Here is a 22,846-nt window from a genome sequence, read left to right on the forward strand (position 1 = left end):
CCTGAACTAAAACAACACTCAAAATCCAACTGCATGGGCTACATTCTGACACTCGCCAAATAACAAACCAAACATGCCAAACTATATTCTAAGTGATAAACAGCCGCAGCTAAAACAGTAACTCATGAAATTGTATTTAGGAACAGCACAACAGTTGGAAACCTTTTTCCTGTCATGTCAATTCTTGGCTTTTTGTTTGCCACCTTTACCTTTCTTAGTGTTCTTATTTTGATGACATTGTGAATGGCCCCCACTAGGCCTACTAGTATTTCCCTCACATTTTTCTGCATCGGCCTGGGAACTTAGCTTCTTCAGCTCCTTCTTGTCCTCTGCACACACAAACCTGAAGCCATCTATGACCAAGGTTTCACCGTCCTCCACTATGTTGGCCTCACACACCTGCTGAATCTGTCACAACGACAACAAGTACGCTAGAAAATGCTGTGCATTGTATGTCCAAGGTCTTTTGAACATCCATCACTGTTATAGGCTGCCCTCTATGTGAGACTGGGATTAGTGTGCACATAGATTTATGTGTCTGTTTGTGGGTGTGCATTAGCATGTGTGATTGAAATTCTAACTGAGCCACAGCCATCCACTGAAATATGGTAAAAAGCATGTATGAACATGACAAAGCATCAAGGCATTGAAGGTGTTTCTAGAACATACCTCATTCTACCCAAAGGTTGAGGAAAAAGTCTTATCTATTTGTTGCCCCCTGTGGCATCTGAGTAAATGGGTCAGGAGGATTTAATGCTTCAAGCTAATTATCCCTTGATCACTTTGATGGAAAACCATGTAAAAGATGCTGAGAAGCTCAGCCAAGAGTGCACAGTAACAATTAAATAGCAAAACACTTAAGCAGCTTCTGTGTCAACTGTAATTTATGTTGATGGCTATTCAGTTTACATATACTGTATATGGTGTTTTGAAGATGATGGGGCCTATTAACTGTGTTGCTATGCAACTGTAGGGAACTCATAACCTTACTTCTGACCTCAGCATAGAGTGAATTTATTAGATCTATCTGTATCATTATGAGCTATAAGGACAAGATGAAATTATTTAAACAAGCACACACACCTTTACAATTGGCACATGATAAAATCTTCATCGTCAGTATGGGTTAGAGACAAAGAAAGAAGGTAATCTGATGGAACAGTATTTTGAATGAAGTTCCATGAAGAGGGTTAAGAATGTATAAATTATTGGTTAACTGTTGACTGTCAGAGTCAGATCGCTCTCTGAGGTTTGTCCTGAGTGTTTGCTTACCACACTGTGCCGTCTGTGCTTGGAGAAGTCTAGAGAAGCACAATGCTGAAGCATCTCTTCTATTTCTTTCATCAGCAACTGAGCATCTGACAACACTGCAATGATAAAGACACTGTAGTATCATTTGGTATTTCTTAACAATTCCACTTCTGAAGTGCTGAATCACTTCTGCAATTACATATGAAACACACAAGGACACTTGGGAACTCAGATTAATTTAAAACAAATGCTAATTAAGATGTATGAAGACAGACTGCTATGTCACGCTCAAATCGGAGGGAGTAAAGTCATGTTGGAAATGGCAAAATGGCAGAAGATGTGGACCAAGTACAGACAAACGGATATACAAGATTCGAAGAATCTTTCATAAAAATTGAAATAGCTATGCACCAGTACAATAAAGGAACTTCATTCATTGCAGTTGTAAACTGAAAGTCACTTGGACTTGTTTATTTTAACTGAGATTAATCTTGAATCAATGTGAAAGGTAACATTATATCAGCTTTGGACTGTGGAACGAGGTAAATACAATGAAACAACTACAGCCTTATTATTTTATAGTCACTTATTTTGCATGTCTGCAAAAGTACAAAAGCAAAACTGTAACTGAGAGAATCACCCTCTCTGTATGAGCAAGTAAAAACCATATATTCTATGCTAAACACTTTGAACACTGCTGTACCCACTTTGACGAATCTTTGATATGAAGATCTCAGACTCCTCTTCATGTGTCACATCACCGACTGCTGACACTTCTGTTGCAAACAAAATACAATGTTTAGGTGATCTTGGTAAAATATATAACAAAATGATCATTTAACAGTGTACAGACCACTATCTGCTAGAAAATGTCAGTCAGCACAGGTGTGCAGACCACTCTTCCTCTCCACTTACCCAGAGTTTCACAAACACTACAATATTATGTAGTTTCTCAATACAATTTAATCGTATGTTCACCTTTATTCCACATATAGTTTCATTTTAAATGCATATTTACTTCAAAGGGAGTTACATACCATCATTTATTTTTCCATCAGTGTGCTGCACTTCGTTCTTCATGTTAACCTGCTGTTTCCTGTCTTATTCTTATTATTCAATAGCCCTGAGGGAATAGAAAATATTAAAGAGTACAATAGTATCAGGATGGTGTGCCTATTTGTTACTGCATGGATTTTTTAATCAATTAATAAGACTTTCAAGACAAAATAACTAAAAAAATATAATCTTTGGTGAATTACGCTAGTTAGCAGGCAGCTAGCAAGCCAGTTAGCTACGTAGTTCAAAACATTTTCAAGCTCAGTAACTACAAAGTAATACAAAGTATATATTTTTTGCTAATTTAAGGGCTATATTCATTCTATTTTCCTCGTTTCTATTTTCCTCGTTTTCAGTGAGAAAGAGGCAAATGAATATATAAAGTTGAATTCGCTGTGGCAGGACGAAGCAGGTTCAGGTAATGGATGGATGGATGAATTCGCTTTAGCTAAGCTAGGTGTAACAATCCAGCCGCCATCATTATCTTCATTTACGTCAGTGGTCCTTATTATTAGTCCTACTCTTTAAAATGAAGAAAAAAGATGTCATGGCGTTCTTTCGTCCAACACTTACCACTGCAGTCTAACCACCAGGTCTAAGCTTTACTCTGGTACCACTATCAGATAACGGCACTTCATTGCTTCATCATCTTTCCTGTTTGTCGCCAGTTTACAGCTTGGGGGTGCATGGATGGACGCGTCGCACGAGAGAAAAACTTCACTGCAAGTTTTACTCTAAAACTGAACAGATTGTTGTGTCAGCTTTCCGTGTGTGGAACATGCTTCGAAGACGAAGCTTTATTTAATCTTCTCAATCAGTCTAAACTCGGAACTCGCAAACTTCGCACAAACTAATATGCCGAATAAAGTGGTGCTTTAGCTCACAGCGCGCTTTTATTTTGAAAGGACTTCAGCAGTCAAGTGACTCCCGGAAGTTTTTGTTTTCTCACCTGTCAGTTCAGAGCAGACACGGTGCAAGTGTACATCCTCGTCTCTTTGTTTTTCCTCCAAGAAACAGGTCTCCATCTTTCGAGAGTAAATGGTAATCCTATGTGGCCAACTGATACATAACTGAGGACAGCATCTAACACGGTTAGTAAGAGGCGCGAGTGGAAAATAATCGACTCCTTTTGCTTCACCTAGCCAGAAGACGTTAGCTAAGCTTAGCTAGCTGTTATCACCATAACAGATCGATCACTTTGATCACCTTAGCTATAGATATATGTGTAATGTATTGTGTGTGGTCGCCGCGTAACAATTGTGATATTCATTGTGATGCGGATTTTAGAACTGTTTATTAATGTTGTTTGTCGGCTGTCAACAGTGTTTAGGGAAGCTAACACCATAACGTTAGCATCGTATATACAGACGAGATTCATTGATTGTTTACATCTCGGCTTCTGGCTGCTTTGTACGGAAATAGTGTCTGTTATTAGCTGTGGATGTCCTGTTAGCCGTTAGCTCATCTGTATGTTTGCAGGAAGTCTTGCGACATGACGTCGTCCTTCATGTCTTGCTCGGAGTCAGGTTGACTTTCGTTTTAAGTACTTGTTGGGGTCGCTTTCGATTTCATACCTTGAGTCGTTCAGGATAGATATTACATTACGGACAATGGAACTATGTTTGTGTTTTTTTTAAAGCTGTGTGACTACGGTGTGGATCTAACATCCCTTTCAGTAATTCTGCTAACTTATTTATCTGAAAGCTTTGGCCTTCGGTGTTAAAAACTTGGCTGCACTGTGTTTGCTGCATCATTGCATGCTGACATCATCAACTAGCGTTAGCTGCACAGTCTGTGCTGCCCGGCTACTCAAAACAGGAAAAATCCAGGAGCGTGTGAGGCTGTTTGTGTTTGTGTAAGGTAGGTTTCTGTCTGGAAGTCAGTTGGGCTGCCACTTCCTTATAATGGCTCATATCTATCTACAGAGTGAAGTACAGTACATTGTGCATAGTGGTGTGTTTACAGGCCAAAACATTAATGTACAAAATGTTTTGTAAATTGTAATGTGGAAGACTTTCTAATTAAACTTTATTTCTTTGCACATGTTTACTGATGCCTCCTTTTCTACCTTAAAAATGTTGATGAGACGTATCCGTACACTTTACATACCAGTGCTGCCGGTGCTTGCGTGTCTGCATTTCTGTCATAGTTAAAACAGGTTTATGTTATAAAAAGAGTTTGAATGTGAACCTATGGTGGTGCTTTCATCCTTTCAGAAATAGTAGATTGGTTAAGGAAAGGTTGGGAGGAGAGTCAGTAGAATAAAGTTACAGTACCGATTGATTGCAGCTTATTATTAATTGTTAAAATTGTAACTAATTCATTATCATTGTGAAACTTTAATGCTTCATGTAATCCCTAGGTCTCCTATCTGCTACAGACTAGGCCTGCGCAGGCATGGATCCCCTGGCAGTGGATGACGACATCTGCATCCTTAAACACGAGACGGCCTACAGTGCTGCTGGTGAAAGCCCTGTATCAGTGTGTGCCGGCGATGAATCTGTTGCTTCCCATTTTGCCCTAGTCACTGCCTATGAAGACATCAAGAAGAGGCTGAGAGACACAGAGCGAGAGAACACCTTGCTGAGGAAGCGGGTTAAACAATTAGAGGACAAGGTACAGATGGAAGTGAAATGAAACTGTCGATAGAGGACAGTGAGGAGATAGAAAGAATAGGAATAAACAACAGTAGCTTGAGAATAATAAACTCAAAAACATACCATCCTGCTTATCCTTTTGGAGAGCTATGTTTGTAAGGGATGAGTTGTGTACATAGATGAATAAAAATGCGTTTTCCTATTGTGCAGGACATCAGAATGGTGGACAAAAACAAAAGGCTTGGAGAAAGTTTAGGAAAAAAAAGTCAGCAAATTCACCACCACACTGCAAAATGCTTGCCTGTGGGATAGTCTGCTCGCCAGCATCATTAATATTGTTGGCCTATACTCAAAGCAATAAAACAATGAGAAATAAATCTGCACTGTCTAAAACAGAGAGGAGGTCTGGAAAAGTATGGCATTGCCAAACAGTGTTGGAGCACTACACCTCAGAGATGGCTTCTGAAATTGGATTTAAAACACAAAGGATCCAGTAAAGTGCAGAGAGAGGGGAAGGTCTTAATACAGACTGTTGGCTGAAGTGAAAATGCTGGGCAAAGTACTAGCTTCTCAGTATGTGTTTAATCATTAGCAATATTTGTTTTATCCACTACCGCTTCTGGTTCTTTAAGATGAATGTGGTGGGAAGAAAGTGACTTCTTGCCGCTGTTGTTTAAATTAAACTAAATTGATCCCTTTTCTCTCCATTGTAGCTGTTCAGGCCAGACGCTCCTCCATCAGAGGGTCCCCAGTATGTGAACAAAGCCTTCAGTGCTTACCGAGGTATCTATATAGAGAAGGAGGACCTCCAGATGGAGCTTAACAAGCTGGTGCGTTTACCAATTAATTTAAATCTGTTTTAATAAAAAGCTCATAAGATCATGTCACATGTGTCCACATGTCTCCTTACCTTGGACTGAAAGGGAATGGGTTTAGTGCACTGCTATGATACTGACCCATCCCATCTCCTTTTATTCCTGTCAGAAAAAGGAGAAGAGTGAGAGTGAGAGACTGCTGACAGAGCAGCTGCAGGCCAAAGAGTTGGAGCTGCTTCAGCTTAGGACGGAGATGGAGACCAGCCAAGGTAAAGGTAGAGCATACAGAATGGCTTTTTACTTTGTGTAACAGCTAAATAGTAATGTATGGACATAGTTTCAAATGACAAAGTATATATTAACTTGAGGTTTGTATTTGGGGGAAAAAAAGGTCTGAAAGTCTAAAATCTGAAGTTCACCCATCCATTTTCTGCTACTTATGCATATTCTGTGTCCAGTGATGAAGAGCCTGAACAGCCCTCAGGACTACTGGCAAGTGGACAGGGTCAGCATAGACCCAAAGATCCACAAACTGCAGGAGGAGCTGGAGAGGGTAACACTGGAGAACAGCCGACTGCTGGAAAGAAGTGTGGTAAGTAAAGTCAAGGTGGAAAGAAACAGAAAGAGAAAGGAATCAGGAGAATAGAAAAAAAACGTGGAATAAGAGGAGCCAGAGAGAACAATGAAGAAAAACCAGTTGAGAAATATAGCATAGCAAAAAGAGAGGAAAATGGCAGAGAGGTGTCAGGGCAGAATGTGACAGGATGACACTGGGACACAGAAATGGAGTAAAGTGGGACTGAAGACGAATGCATGGTGGGTATGGTGTAACTGCAAAGAAAGATGAACATACAGTCAGTATGCGGTGACATTAAGAAAAAGAGGTATTGTGTTATGTTACAGTAAACCATGAATTACTTCAGGCAGAGCCTCCATTCTCTATGTTGCATAACTCTGTTTTAGGAGGAACCTCATGGCCTTAATGGACCAGACTTGGACCAGACCTGTGATGCAAAGTATGATGCAAGGTATAGTGTTTTCATTGTAGAGGCTGCCAGTTTAACTTAACAGTTCAACTAACTAAGAATTGCTGGAAAGCTAAAATTGTTTTACTCTGAAAAAGTCACAAAATGCAAAGATAAAGGGTTGAAGGTTATTGATAAAATGAAAATGATTCATATTGTACTTTTATCTTAAAGTTCCTAACAGCAATGTTTTCCACTTTATTCCAATTAAATTGACTGGAAAGAGTAAAATGTATTAATTAATCAGCCCTGGTAAAAACACCACAACAGTCTGTTTAATATATGTAGTTATAGTTGTATATTTAAAAAACAATATAAGCTACAAGAAACAACACAAGGAGCCATTTTAGGTGTGTCTGTGACGGGCTTTGTAGGTCAGTCAGTGTTTTGTTGCACATCAGATGTGGCGTTACTATCACAGTATGCTCTCTGCTACTACTGCCGTTTGTTCACTTTAGGTTGTACTTGTCCTCTTTGGCCACTAGAGGAGGATGCAGCGTTATACAAGATCAATGCCAGCAAGACATTTAAAACACGTTTGGTCATTATAATTAAACATTTCAGTTGTAAAGGCATATGTTATTTTCCTTAATGGTTGTTGCACTTTGGGGAGAGTTTATTTGCTGTCTGAGGCAGAAAAAATCAGGCATTGATTAGGTTTTGCATTTTTAGTTTAAGAGAAGAAAAAACTTTATTAATCCCAGAGGAAATTCTTTTGCCAGAAGTTACAGGTTACATCAAAGTATAAGAGTATGAATAAAATATAAAATCCAATTCTAAGTACACTCTGAAGTTTGTAGGTGTAAGTTCTTAAAAATATTCTTTTAAAACTTTTGGTTTGTAATTATGTATTTCTACCAGAAGAAATTTGTCAGTACAGTTCCAAATATCCTTTTCAGCCTTAATGATTAGCACACATGCTTTTGATGGGTCGTGTGTGTGTAATTATCAGTCTATTAATTTTGACAAAATCGATGTCAATTTTGCATCCTGGAATGTTGGCACAGGATAATTGTGGTTAAAAAAAAAAAATATATATATTTGCCAGGTCTGACAGTCTAACACGGGCTGTAAGGAAAAGGTCTCTAAATGAAAAGTTCTGTTCATCTGTAGGGAGAGGGGCATGCATGAGACATACCAGGCTCTGCGGTGTGAGGTCACCCGTCTCCATTCAGAGCTGAAGCACCAAACAAGCCTGATAAGGAGGCTCAGGCCACTGAACAGTGAGCATCGACAAGGTAACACACACACATATATGTGGGTGAGCTCCGGATTGTGCCAGTTTTGGTGTGTATTTTAATCCAAATCATTCCATGCTTCTTTTTTTTCAGTGTATGTGATTATGCACAGCTCTGCTCCCCTGCTGCCTTTTCACACCACCTCAGCTCTTGTATACACACCGTGAGGGCTTTCCTATATTCTCTCATAGCATACACCACTGAGATGCAGCGAGTGAAAGATTTATACAGGCCAAATATGTCTTTCAGAATGCCATAAAAACAAATGACAGGTATAATATTATGTTTAGATACAGGTAAGTTTATGTTTTTGTGTCAAAAATGGTCCCATTAATTAGTCATTTAACTACTGCTGATTTAGCCTTACTGTTAATGGAGTAAAGCAGTCAGCCCCCTATAGGAGGCCTTTAAAAAATAAAAGAAATACTGTTGACAACATATCCCATATACACCGCAAAAAAGCTTATAAGCCATGAAAGCAGTGAGGGAAAGTAAAAGATTGAGTAAAAGCAGTAAAATACTGAAAAAATAGAAACACTTGTATTTGATCCAACATTAAACAAAATAAGTACAAAAAAAGTACTACAAAGTACTTTTGTAAAGAAGGACTCAGTAAGATTTCTCCTGCTACTCCTGATTACAGTTTGTAAGGGCGTGATAAGACTGTGTATGTTATTAAACACTTTGATAAAAGACATCTTAAAATGGTCTATCCCTCCATTGCCCTCTCTCTGCGCTGATGTATGCTACCCAAGGGGGGGGGGGATTACCTCTGTTTTCAATTCCCTATGAGTGGCAGAACAGAAGACCAGGAGGTGAAAATTAAAAAGAAACATGGCAAGAAAATAAATCTTGCCCTATTTATTCCACTGAATAAGAGGGTAATCCTGTAACTTAGATGAGGCAGAGAGTGAAAATATGGAAAGAAAGGGGGAGGTGGAGAGAGTGTGCTGTGTATTTATTCAGTCATACTGTGCATCTGTATTCTTCTAATGTTCCTCCTTTGGAATCACTTTTATTCAAATCCTAGACTCAGGAGACCATCTCATGGAAGCATAGCAGGGAGGGATGGATGGATAGATGATGTGTGGATGGAGAGAGGTATGGAAAAAAGCGTGAGCAGATACTCATTTAAACTTTATTATTCGCTCAAGAAAGCAATGCTGTGTGTGTGTATGAGATTAGGATGTCTGTGTATGTAAAAGGCTGGCTTTGTTTATGCACAGAAGAATTGTTTGATTAGGTTTTGTTCTCAAGAACAAACTGTAATTATTATTTCGGATATTTAGGGATTCTCGGGCAGTGACATTTACATGGTACAGCAGTATTGTATAATATGAAGCCGGCTGCGCAGTGTGAGATGTTAACTCACTGCTCAGTTTTTACACTGTTAGGGATTTGTTGAATGAAGTCAGATTTTTTTTGTACCTCTCTTTAAAAGTCAAGGCATATAGAAGTATAGAGGTGCAATCATGGTGCCTTACAAAAAAGTAAAAAAAAAGCTGGATACTACAGAAACCTATACTTAAAAAATCATGAAAAATCTTGAAAAATCATATATGATGAACAATTGAACAAACCTTCAGTATCTAAAATTTAAATGCGTGGAAGATATTTTTGTAGTACTTTTCTAAGGACGTTAATAAAAGTTTTCTTCTCAGCCATAAAAGAGCTTTGTAAATCCTCAATTCTTAACCTAGGGGTTGCAGAAACATTAAAAAAAATAAAAAATAAAAAAGTTCATGTTAAAATAAAAAAATATATCTAATACCATAAACTTAGTAAATGAAATCTAATATAAAATACGCCTTTGTTAATATATCAAGCAGTATTTTAAGCAATACAAAAATGAGAAATAAAAGAGTTTATCACAATACAAAACAATGCCTGTTTATAGGGAAATGTTTCTGTAGTTTGCCATTAATGCTTCTGCTTCCATTCATACTGTCATCAACATTTTCCAATTGTGTTGTTAGAGCCACATCTGTCTCCTCTTCACTTTATATTCTCATCTTTCTCTGCTCTAGCTGCCTCAACAGTACCAATCCAGTGTCTGGATGATGTGGAAAAGAACAACAACCACCCAGTTCCTCAGGCATCAGTGCCTCGCCCCCCTAGTGCCCCCCCACTCCCCTCTTGCTCTGGCCGCCCTTGCCCTCCTGTCTGTGGCCCGTCAGACATCCTGCTGCCAGACAGTCTGAGGCAGGACTGCTGGTACAATGGGCCCTGGCCCTCTCAGAGCTGTTCAGGAGAGGCTCTGCTTGGAAGCAGCACCTGTTCTGTCGTACTGCCCCCTCCTCCTCTGAACCAGGCCTCTCTGGATGACAGCTCACGCTCCTTCCCTAGCCCCCCCAAGCCTAGTGACGCCATGTTCTGGGAGGGACACTCTGCGTCCAACTCCTCGTCTTCAATGGGAAACTGCAGTCCCAGGAGCCCTCCAAACACAGAGTGGACCAAGCCCTATTAAGATAAAGAGTAAATCAAAGGATTCAAGATGGAGAACAGATGATAAATAATCAGGTGGGAAATGATGGAACAACGAATGAACTCTCCAAGCCTGCCACATAGCTACCACCTAACCTGCCTTAAGCTGATCAGATCACTCCACTGGGGTGGACTATACTGGACCTGCTGGTTGTTCGAAACTAGTTGAGGCCAAAAGAGGCCTTTGCGAGGTAAAGACTGTAAACTCTTTAATTTGCCATCTCTGCACACCGCATCGGTGAACATACCTGACTCTGCAGAGGGAAACAGTTGACACGCTCAACAGGATAAATAGTTTGTCCCTGTGTATGTGTCCTTGTATGCACATGCATAGGTGTGTGCAAGCATGCATACAAGCAGTTTAATTTGTGTGTGTATATACGCGCATCAAACAGTGTGCCTGTGTGTGCAGATCAGCGTGTGGGCATCTTGCGCCCGCCTGTATCTGTATCTCATCATAATAAACCTAATAGGGCTCCAAGGGCCTCTTTTCTCCATATACTGTGGCCAGCGATGCCACAGCATAGTGCTAGAATTTGTATAATTGTATCCCTCCAATGCAAGTCTTTTTACATTTGATCACTGTAAATTATACAAGGTATGTAGTCCCATGTTTGTGTCATGATCACGTGAAGGACATGTCTAAGTATGAGAATTCGATGTTTTTGTACTGTGATGGAGACAGACATACAGCAACTGTAGGATAATTGCAGATTTTTTTTTTTTTGTTCCAAATTTTAACTGCTACCAAATTAAACTTTATGATCCTTTCCCCCAAAAAATCACTTGACGTCCTTGCAGGCTGCCAGTTTATCCATGCTAACTGAATCAATGCAATATTTATTTTATGAAAATTGAAAAAAAAAATAATTTTATTCTAAAATTGTATCGCTTTTGGAAATAAAACATGCAGCATTACATGCACAAAAAATGATTCCATGATTTCCTATAATGCAACAACTCAAGCAAGCCTCCTTGTACTTCTTTTATCTGCTGTAAGGGGATAGTATGTAAGCTTCTTATTTTCAACGATTTGTGGAATAGTGAAGATACACTCCTCTGTATTTTTAAAAATCTGATTATGTTGAAAAACCTGATATGTGGATACTTTGAACATTAGAAATTACCTAAACTGCACTGTGCTGATGTTCATCTTGCCGTTGGGTCAAGAGGTAAGTTTCTTACAGATGAGCATCAACTGAAAGCTGTAAAAACAAAATATAATAACCAGAAGGAAGAATGTGCATATCTGTATAAATGTATGTGGTGGGCTTCTATATTCTCCCAAATGTTTTCATTTCAAACCATACTTTTTCTCCCTCCCTCCACCTTTTAAGACTTGTTAAGAGGTATCTGCAGTGGAGGTAAGACAATAATGTATTAACCTAAAGAAATGTGAGCCATGATTTGATGGTACAGTAGGTGCACAAGCACAAAGGCCCATCATCACTGGAAAGATTCTTTTTGTTCATTGATTTAATACAATTTGTTGCATAAGTGTGGTCTTTTTGTTCTTAATTTTCAAGAAATGTTATTTTACAGCAGTAGTTTCATACTTCTGTAAACAATTTGCAAACCAAAATGCAATGTACAGTAGATATGGATTATATTTTAGATTTACTGCACTTCAGACTGTTTGTAAATATGATGAAATAAATGAATGAAAGAAAGCAAATGTGTAAGGTTTTTGACAAACAATGTTCAGGTATTTTGATGTAAAAAAAAAATATTTCGGCCTTCTGTCCACAGGCATTAAAACATGTTTAATATCTTTACTGTTAAACAGTACTATTTATCATAAATCCTGGATTTTAAGTAGATAAGAATTTAATTTTCAACATTCATTATTAGATTCAATCATATAGATATTAGTAGCAAGTAATCTAGAGCTTAAAGTAAGTAATCTAAATTAAATTCTAGTCTCTACAAAGCCATAACCGGCACATATGTAAAGGCAAAAAATCTAAAAAGGTTTTTAACTGTACATTAAGTAAAGGAACAGCATGTTAAATATTATCTGTCAATGGATGCATTGAACCGCAGCTGTTTTGTCACATCCAGAATAATTCAATGGTCATCAAAAGAAGACCAGAATCATTTTCTAAAAACATATACTGCATAAATGACACCGCTTTATAATAGCTCGGTGACTCACTATGGATATCAGATACAGAAATAGAGCATAAACCCAAAGCTCAAGGGCAATGTAACATGTTGAAGTAGTTATAGGGCTGAATAATATAGGGCTCCCTAGGAGTGCAAATCCATGGAACAAAATGTATATTGAAACTTATATTTAACATTATTTGAATTACCCTGTGAAGCAGCTGTATTCTCACAAGATTTGTAAGAACACAGCTGGGAGGAGGCCCCAGGGCTGACCCGGTACTTACTAGAAGGTAGTCCTGCGTGAGTTTCAGGACTCACTGTAAGGGATTATATATTCAAGCTTGTCTGGGAATGGCTGGGGATCCCCTAAGAGAACCTGGAAGACAGAAAGACCTGCGACTCCAAATTTTATTATTCACATTTGACTAATCTGAAGTAGGTGTTTATCTGGGGGGAAAAAACATTCATAAACTTGTCATGTTTTGTCTGATGTATATTTTACTGTATTATTTACAATGTCACATAATCACACCATTCTTGGCGGAATGTGTCTTTAAACAGACCTTAGGACAAAACACAGACAAAGCAGACCACTTGGGCTGTCACTGGATGTACAATAAGCAGACAACAAAGTGGTCACCAGGTACCAAGCATCAGTCAATTCACAACTGCACACTCAGAAAACAACCTGCTATCTTTTGAAAGTCTTCCAGAGACTAAACATCACTGAAGGTTCAGTCAAGCAGTTAAAGCAGCCTTCGTGGGTGGGGAATCTGCCTCGTACATCGTTTTAATTATACACCATTCTGGCGCACAAAAATAATTCAAAGATTTAAATAAAACATACAAGCTTGCAGATTTCGAGTAATACAATTTACCATACTACCACCACATGTCTTAGGTGTGCTAAACATTATGCAGGTTCAGGGCAGAGTCTGAGACTGCACCCTTTAGAAGATGTTTGGTTCTCATGTTGTTCATTACATGCTAGTTGGAAGTTTTTGTTTTCTGTCCTTAGCTGGAATCCCTGTCCTCTCGAACTCCAGTTTCTCCTGGATGTACTCCTTCTTACACTCTTCAAAAAACGCAGGGTCCTTGTAGCTGGTGGAAGACAGAAGGTACAGTATTATCATGACTATATGATGACGACTATAGTGTTGAAACTAGTGAGTAAGAGTAAAAGGTGTCAGTGAATGTGAGAGAGAGAGGGTAAGCCCACCTAAATGCTATTGGTGTAATAACACATGGTGTGATGACACATTGAAAGGCACCTTGCTTAGAGGCAAAATACTCACTGTTGTGTCAGACATTCCTTCAGTGCTGCATTCTCCTCCTGACATTTTACCACCATGAGGAAACCAGATTCTTTACAGCAGTGAGTGAAGGCTAGGGGAGGAAGAGACAAGGTGAGACAACAGGAGAAATTAGCAGATATACATTGATGTTCACTAATACAACCTACTTCAAAAGTAAAAGTCTGCCTTTAATCTTACACTGTGTTACCTAGAGCAAGGAAAAACAACAAAAACAATCTATATGCAAACTCAGCTGGGTCTCATCTTGACAAGAAGGAACTTGATGTTTCTAAGTCACTTATCAAACTGAAAATCATGTTTCCTTGTTCATACAGGGACAGAATGTAACTGTACCGGCCTTAGAGTGGCTGTGGTCACCCTGTTCCACATTGGTCCTGTAACAGTCATTTCACCATCCACAAATATACACGCACATCTGTGCCCCTGTTTATTAAATATGGGTTATGCTTCACTGATCACAGTGCCCATTGAGACCTGAGGCATGATGGGCTTGTTTCCAATAAATAAGCCAGAAAGGGAGCTTTTCAGGAAATCACAGGCACTGAGTGAGATCTGTAACTTGTGATTTTAACCCGACAAAAGAAACAAAAAAAAAAATCTTTGCAAACTGATTTTTAATTCTCGGTAGTAAAGAAAGCCGCATGAGGGGCAATGACTGTGTTTTGTGGACTTCCATCAATGCTGAATGACAAAAAATTTGTGAGACCTGGGTAGATGAAGATCAAGTTTAAGCCAATCAAACTGGGTCACACCTGTGACTACTCTTATTTGACTGAATACTGATAGTACCCTTTGTGAGAGACAAAAGCCAGATGTTAGTATGTCAGGGTTTTACAGTCAAGGGCGAAGGAGGCTTTGTATATAGGTTTTAAACACTGATTGGAGGTTAAAGGTTCTTGGAGGTTCTTGGAAAAATCATGGTTACTAAACACAGTGATTGTAACTGAGACTGCAAAGGGGAAGCCTTTCCATGTACATGCATCAGTGACACTGTGAGCATGGTCCTCGTAAACAAGGCCCTCCTATAAAAACCTTTCAAACCACTAACATCATAATTACCTTTATCATTGGCATCAGTATGGTTATCACACAGACACATTCATCAGGATGCAGATGGGGGGGGGGCTAACTGCAAAACCAATTTAGAGGAGCAGAACAGTGCGACTAATCTAATCAACAAACGTCCCATGGTACTAATAGGCTGCAAGGGGGTTGCCTTTCTGATCAGTAGCTACACCAGAGGAGAATATACTATAGTGGGTTTATGTCAGAAGAGGCCCGTCTAAAGACGTGTGACGCCACCTTCACTTCAAGCTGTTTACTTTGCCATTTTGAAAGATGCAGAAGTGGCAGTTAGTGGAAAGCAGAAGCACAAGGCTTCAACATTTAGGGAGATTTGGAGCTTTGGAGGAAGATACAAGGTGTGAACCTCTAATACATAATTAGTTTTAACACAAAATAGATGTTAGGATTCAAGGCATGAAACTGAAACTGATAAATCATGAAACAATAATACGACATTTTGAATTTTGAGCCAAACAGAAAGTTAATGAATTTACAACCATTTAGTTTTCTGTAAATCAAAGATTTGCAAACACATAAAAGTGGTCTATATGGAAGATGTCAATGTGTGTGTGTATGTGTGTATGAAGAGTGTGTGGGTTGTTCAAGCAGTGTGTAAGTGCACTCGCTTGAATCATCAGCAATGTAGGAAAAAATCATGTCAGGTAAAACTACAAAAACAACGTGTACAGGTCAGTAGTACTACAGCTGCAAAGCCTACAACTGTGAGGTGTGTGGAGGCACACAAGCAGGGACAGATATCACACGTCATGCTTGCACATTGTTTTTTTCTTTTCAGGTTTCTTTGTAAAAACACAATCATAGACATATACGCAGGAGCCCAGCGGAGATACAAGCATGCAGAATGATATGGCAGAGGGCAGAGGATGTAGGTGTGAAAATGAGTGGGACGAAAAGCTTGTAATGTGAGGGGGGTTTCCACTACCCACGCAGCCACTGTCTGTCCCATCAACTTAAGTGACATGTGCACCGTCTCCCCATGTGAGTAACACACATTTGCTCACACCGGTTGCCATCAGATTTTTTGAAACCGCATAACCTAGCCGCTATCTGGCTGATGTCTTGCTGCAGTAACCGAAGCAAAAAGGCACAGACACCGTTTCAATGCAGATGAAGTGGCAACCTCAAAGTGACAAATCAAAAAATAGACAGGCAGGTGCCCACAGCAGCAGGGGTTAAATGGTCGAAGAAGAGATAAAAAAAATCTAAAACTTTTAGACAAAGATGTGAAAGGTCAAGCTACCATTATGTACTATGTATGCTACCATTACAAAACAAATCATTGCAAATCTAATGGTGCATGTAGTTTGAGGCAGATTTCATCAATCAAAAACATGTGAAGCTGGTTTTGTGGTGGCATGTAATATTGCTATATTTTCTGCAAATTGCAAATAATGAGTTTGTTTTTTTCACACACATTTCACGTACCATAGTAGGAGAAGCATACATGTTACATATAACCATACATTAGGTTAGGTTAAATTAGGCTCTGTTCTATAGCACACAATAAAGGTAGCTTCAAACGTCTTACGTTTAGGCTCTATTTAACTGTGGTCAATGTTTAATAAAGACCTGTTGGGTCAAAATCTCAACACCACTAAACTTACACTAGAAAAATGCATTTGGAAAACCCAGCCACCATGTGTTTGGTTGCCTACATTTTAGGTTCCACCCATTAAACATATGTAGTCTTTGAGAATTTGAAGTGATTGTTAATGAGGTCAGGACTGGCAAGCACTTCCAAACCAAACAGAGATAATGTCTTTGAAACACAGGCCAACAAACACAAAATGTTATAATCTACTCATTATATGCTCTGAACTTGCAACAATTAGTCCTTCAATGGACATTTTGAACTGATGTGTCCATGCAATGTCAATACATTGAAAGATTAATAATGAATCAATAATACAAACAATCATTAGCTGTAGTTCACATAGACTGCAGCATTATGATTTCCACCTTTAGAAATAAAAACAGTCCAGCAGTAAACTGAAGATGCACCATTTACTTTTGGTCACATAGTGTATCTTCATTAGACCCATCCACATTTTGCTTCAAAGTTAACATCAAACTGACCGAATTATGACTTTTGGCTAGTTCTGTTTAGCTAGGTAGACTAAACACATTTGTGAAAACGACAGCGATACTTGTGAACATCATTGTTTAGATAAAAAAAAAATGACATGCAAAAAAGCCCAAGTGTCCAAGGCCATTAGCAATATTATATACACTCATGTTTGTCCTATTTCAACATGTTAAAACATCTGTAATGAAAAAGCATTATTCACTCATAAACAACACAGATCAAATCATTAAATCACATAGGGATTTAAGTTTGGGCAGCTGCACAAAATGTGTGAATTAATCTTAATCCAAAGTCTGTTGAAAGAAAATGTGTTTTAATGTGTATTTAGGGACAGTTCTGTTGAAAAATCAAACTATGACTGTATGTCAGAGGTTTAGAAATGTAGCTTCCTAGGGCACTTAATGGAACTTAATGGAGCTCAGACATTATTAATACTCCTTGTCACCTTTCCTACTAGGAAGGGGACACTGTGTAGTTTATATACCTGAGGGGCTTTCCATGTAAAATAAAGATAAGATTTTCTTTTCCACACACCTTCAACCTTGGAGGCACAGAGCTCTTTAGCTTTCTCTCTCATTATCTTGGGGATCAGTACTTCCTTCTCCACATGTCTCAGTGGGATCTCATCTGAAGAGGCAAGAGACAGATACACAGGGACACCATCAACACAATGATAACCACCACCATCATCATCATCATCATCATCAGACATACGCTGGCTTTTCCAAATAATTCGGCTGTTTCATATTGTAACGCGAGAGATACACAAATCATCGTTATTGTTGTAATTATTGCCAATAACCAATTTCGATTAAAGGCGAGACACGGCTATAAAGTTGCATTTGGGTTATTAAGCGAGGAAACTAACTTTCGTCTTACAAGAATACTGTTTTATCATGTAGCTTAACGTAACTAAGCTAACGTTACTCTAGCTGTACGAATCCTAGTATTCGTTGTGATGAGCGCCCTAACTTTGACATTATAATATTAATGTTGCACAGACAGACAAGGCATTTAAGAGTGTAGAAACGTTAAATACCTGCATGTGTGGCTGCCATATCGATATATATTTGTCAAAACATTACAAAACTGTTCCAATGTGACCTAGCACACTTGCGCTGAAAAACACTTCCGCTGACGTAATGACGCTCCTTGCCTGAAAAACTACAAATCCCATAATCAAACCGAGAAATAGTCCTCTAGCAATAGTAATATTATTTTTAAAACAACAATATGTAATGACAGTTAACTAAAAAAATAAGTACTTATTTTTTTAAAATGTATAATTAAATTCACTGTATTTATCAGTACAAAGATACTGTTAAACCCCCCCCCCAACTTCCTGTCCCCCTATTTATAAAATATGCTACTGGTGTAGTGTAGTTATAAAAATTTAATTTATTGTGCTAGTGTTTCTTATTTATTATCTGTAAAAATGGCCACTTGTTATTTACAAAATATAATTAGGCCTAAATAAGTGGAAATTAATTTCAGGAAATCCTTTTTAAAAAGTGTTTTTTTATTTTAATATTTTTGGCAAAATATGATGCAGACTGACTTAACAACATAAACAAATTGAATCGTTTTTTTAAGAGAGAGAGACAGCGAGAGAGTTTACAAGAAATCTGTCTAGAATTACAAAAAATGATGGTGAACGGTGGGAAATTCTCCTGAAAGTGTATCAACATCCAACCACAATGTTTGTGAACCACAGACTGCATGTTGAGCACAGCATGACCAGATTGAACAGGCCCCACCTGTTCAATCAAAGAAACAGGTACACCATCACAGACACAGACACACGCACACCTTCAAGCAAAAGAAAGCCTTCACACGTTCAGTTAGCCTAGCTATAGACAACAGTACAGACATGTGATACCCACCTCCACGTCCAAACCACACATACACTCAGTGCGCCTTCACAACTCACACTCACCCACACACACCACCAGAGGGGATGCAGTGAATCTCTTGTCTGTCTGAAGTTCTCACTGCTCTGTGACCTCACAACGTTAAAGCTGCTACCTTTTTCTTTTCATCTACAAATCAAAGGGCACAATGATCAAAACTATGATTTCTAAAGAATAGGGCTCCTAACAAACAGAGGCCACAGATATCTGTAGGTATGCACTGCATATGCTTTCCTTTTGTTGTTGTTTTACCCTAGATGTAGACACATAGACAGAAGTCTGCACATATCTTCTAGGCTAGGAAGCACACTTTTCTGTTTCCATCCCTCCTGACACCAGGTGGGCATCTGCAGATTTTAATATTAGCAGGTCTCTCCAAAATGCAGGTCTAGCCAAATTTTCACAACAGAGCCAACTGGAGCTCATACGAATGACTGCACACCCACTGAACCAAATCTGATAAAAACGATTGTTTAATATCGCTTGAATACTTGACAAAGCATGGGCTTGATTTCAAATGTTTTGTCCAGCAAATACATGGTAAATAATCTAATGAAAGTAACAGGTCTCTAGTGACTTAAAACTTTATTTTTATGATAATTAAAGCATTTTAAAGATCTAAATGATCATAGGCAAGGAAGATTTTTTCCCCCAGATAGTGTTGCTGGAGTTCTAGGTTCTGCTAGGATAAAGGTAATTATTTGACATGAGTACAAAACTTCTTTTAGACTTTAAAACAAAGACAACAAAGTGGTAAGGGTTAGGTAGAATACAGACTGGGAGATCTTAAAAAATAATAGGTAAGTAGTAGTAGTAGGTAATGATCAGTTTAGGAGTATCTGTGAATTGATCAGACCACTTTGTTTTTGAATGTAACCCCAAACCAGCTCTAACCATAAGGAGGAAATGAATAAATAGATCAATAAATCAATAAATATGAATAGGTCATTACATACTAGCAGGTGGTCGTGTTCAGGTGTGAAGTGGGTTCCAAATGCATTCACCTAGACATGTGAAGCTGGTATTGTGGTAGCGTGTAATAATTCTATATTTAGGCAATTTGTGCAAATGGCAAATAGTGAGTTTTTTATACAGACACATTTCACTTGCCACAGTAAGAGAAGCATACCTGTTACATATAACTATACATTAGCCTCTGTTCTATAGCATGAACAATAAAGGTAGCCTCAAACTTCCTAAGTTTAGGTACTAACTGTTTAACTGTGGTAAATGTTAAATAAAGACCTGTTGGGTCACATATTTCCTCCCTTCTTCATTAAGTAGAAGCAATAAAGTCATCAAAATGTATGACATCATACTAACAACAACACAGTACAAAGACAAAAAAAGAAAAGAATCATAAAAGATTCAGCCTTTGATGAAAAACATGGGGTATTATACAGAAACATATCCCTAACTCAGTTCAGTTGGCCATGTAGAGGAAATTGCTCACTATCTTGGGTAGCGTGCTGGCTGTTATGGCAGGAGTGAGGACTCCCAACACTGATCCAATATTACCCGAGCAGCAGGACCGCATGAACCTGGCAGAAGGAGGTTAGAAAAGTTAAACCCTCTTACTACATGCCTCAGTGCTCAGGGCCAACCACCAGCTCCTCCAACTGTCCGCTGACGGCCACAAAACAAGATCCGTGTCAGAGAATGTTAAGGGGGTCACTGACACCTCTTCTACTTGTAAGAAAATCTAAACATTTTAATACCAAAAGCTGATCCTGAGCAAAATCCAGACTGTGTATGTTTTGACTTGTCCTCTTCTTTGTGGGTCCCAGCGAAAAGCGTGAGGGAGGTGTTTTTCTAATTCCCTCATCTGCTCTGCTGCATCAATTTCTGTGCCTTCCAAGACATCGCTCAGCCGGCAGATGGGGTGTGGAGATGAGATTTTAGAGAGTGTTTAAGCCCGAGCCATGGGAAGCCTCTTCAGGGTCGATGGAGAGCAGATAATCCAACGGCTCGGGTGAGGGGATTACAAACCTACAGGCAGGCCTCTGCTGTTGAGTCCTGCTGCGGGGCACCTTCCACAGGTCACCCCTGTGACATTTGGCTGTGGCAATCATTGTCATTGTCAACTTGGTGTATCGTGATATTAGAATCAGTCACAGCTAGATGGTAACACCTTTTTCCTTATAGGCGGCTGTTGACCTGATGGACTCGAGATTATTCAATTTCTGTTGAAAAAGAGAAGAAAATATTTGTTATGAGCTTCTACTGCCTACCAGAAATGAAACATTTTTACATTCTCAGAAGTTTTTCCTGTGTTCTTTCCTCTTCTAAGATATCTAAACGAGATGTTTACTTCTTAAATGCAACATCAAACAGTACTTAAAACCTTTTTGCTTTACCCTGGCTCTGTTCTTGTTGGCACCACCCGAGCAATGTCAGGATGCATTTCCTCTCAAGCAAGTGAAGGGGTCTGCCACTGTGCCACAATCTGCACTCGCTTCTCAGGCAGGCTAAACCCTTTGACACCACAGTTTTTAATTAAAATTACATTAGGAGTAATCAGCCGGAAGAGGTGGGAATGGAGGTCAGAGGGATTGAGGGAGGGGCAGGTGAGCAGTGAAAGGGTTTGAATATAGATAGAGAGACCCCAAACCAGTCATCTTTTCTGTTAGGTCAGAAATATGTAGCTAGTGTTATACCTGTTTTTATGGTGTTTGATTGCTTTTCTCTTCTATCAAATATAAAAAGCGTTAGTGGTGCGCCTGAAGGTGAAGCCTCGGGCTGAGAGAGGAAGTAGAAATGCCAACCTCACTTTCTTGCAGTGCCACCTGAGACTGTTTTAAAGTGAGTCAATCTGCTTATAAGAATGTTTCTAGTCTCTATGTCATTATTTGTTGTTCTTGTTTTCTAGTTAAATCTTAGTTTTCTGTCATTATTGTGTTTTGGTGTTTGGTATTTAATTCTAATTGTATTTTTCTTGGGTTGTTTTCTTATTTCCCATTTTATTTTGAAAGACCTGTTCCCTGGTTTGTTTCACTTCCTCTTGTGTCTCCTCCCGCTGTTGATTGCCTGACCTTCTCTAATGTGTTTCACCTGCGTCCCATTGTCTTCCCCTCCCTCCTGTATGTAGTCTGTGTGTTTCCCTGTGAGATCGTCTTGTTTGTTCACGAGAGCGCTCCTGAGCATTCAAGCTTTTTGTTCCAAGGGTTCCAAGTTCTAGTTTTGACTTTTGTCTGTTCCCTGGTTTTTGCCTTTTTGCCTTACCTTTGGTTCTGTTGCCTCTCTAATCTGCATGTATAGAAGTAAAGATGAGAACTTAATTGGAATCATAGTAATCATAGTAAACATTACATATCTCTTGCCACACTTTATCTTTTCATTGGTGATTCTCAAAAAAATGTTCCAGAGGAGACACATCTGGCTTCTCACTGCATTTGTAACAGGACAGAATCAAATGTTAATATGACTTCATTTTTTTCCCTAGAAACAGGAGAGGACTGAAGAGAGAAGGGTACAAAGACCCCATTCGTCCTGACTTGAGGGGCTCTTGCCGAGGTAATTATAAGCTTTATGAAAGTACACAGAAAAAAGTAAAAGAAACCCACCGAAAGAATGGAGAGACAGGAGAAGAAAATTACTTTTCCCCTCTGCCTTCACTTTATGCCCCCTTTAACAAGAGATGAGGCGGCAATGGATGGAGGAGGCCTTCTTCAGAAGGCATCATGTGGCTTTTTGCGGCAAAGCAAAGAAGAGCAAGGGACAGCCCTTCTTCTGTTTCTTTCATTCATTAAGGCAGAACACCTTTGACCATTCTACAATGACCAAAGTTTTCCCTCATTACTTGGTCCGTCTTAATGAAAAGATGAAGAGGCCAGAGATGAGGATGAGGAGGAGAGCAGAAAAGACGGCCACACC

General features: G+C 39.0%; 2 protein-coding genes across 4 annotated transcripts; one reads left to right on the plus strand and one right to left on the minus strand.

The window, feature by feature from the left end:
• The first annotated feature begins 3,241 nt into the window (after positions 1 to 3,241).
• On the plus strand, positions 3,242 to 12,111 carry azi2 (5-azacytidine induced 2). Of its 3 annotated transcripts, none has more exons than XM_028424876.1 (8): positions 3,242 to 3,398; positions 4,688 to 4,923; positions 5,618 to 5,734; positions 5,889 to 5,994; positions 6,178 to 6,311; positions 6,683 to 6,747; positions 7,858 to 7,982; positions 10,010 to 12,111. In XM_028424876.1, the coding sequence occupies exons 2-8, from the start codon at positions 4,705 to 4,707 to the stop codon at positions 10,447 to 10,449; spliced, it is 1,206 nt and encodes a 401-aa protein (XP_028280677.1). In that variant the 5' UTR covers positions 3,242 to 3,398; positions 4,688 to 4,704; the 3' UTR covers positions 10,450 to 12,111. The 3 variants fall into 3 exon arrangements, with proteins under 3 accessions (XP_028280677.1, XP_028280676.1, XP_028280678.1); XM_028424875.1 differs by having other exon boundaries at positions 4,670 to 4,923; positions 10,010 to 12,110; XM_028424877.1 differs by having other exon boundaries at positions 4,670 to 4,923; positions 5,889 to 5,988; positions 10,010 to 12,109.
• A 942-nt stretch (positions 12,112 to 13,053) lies between these two features.
• Positions 13,054 to 18,213, minus strand: cmc1 (C-x(9)-C motif containing 1). The gene is made up of 4 exons (XM_028424878.1): positions 18,103 to 18,213; positions 17,598 to 17,690; positions 13,871 to 13,961; positions 13,054 to 13,676 (listed from the first exon to the last, which is right to left on the minus strand). The coding sequence occupies exons 1-4, from the start codon at positions 18,119 to 18,121 to the stop codon at positions 13,556 to 13,558; spliced, it is 324 nt and encodes a 107-aa protein (XP_028280679.1). The 5' UTR covers positions 18,122 to 18,213; the 3' UTR covers positions 13,054 to 13,555.
• Between the last annotated feature and the right edge of the window lie 4,633 nt (positions 18,214 to 22,846).

Source organism: Parambassis ranga, chromosome 16 (assembly GCF_900634625.1).
Source record: "Parambassis ranga chromosome 16, fParRan2.1, whole genome shotgun sequence".
NCBI lineage: Eukaryota > Metazoa > Chordata > Actinopteri > Ambassidae > Parambassis > Parambassis ranga.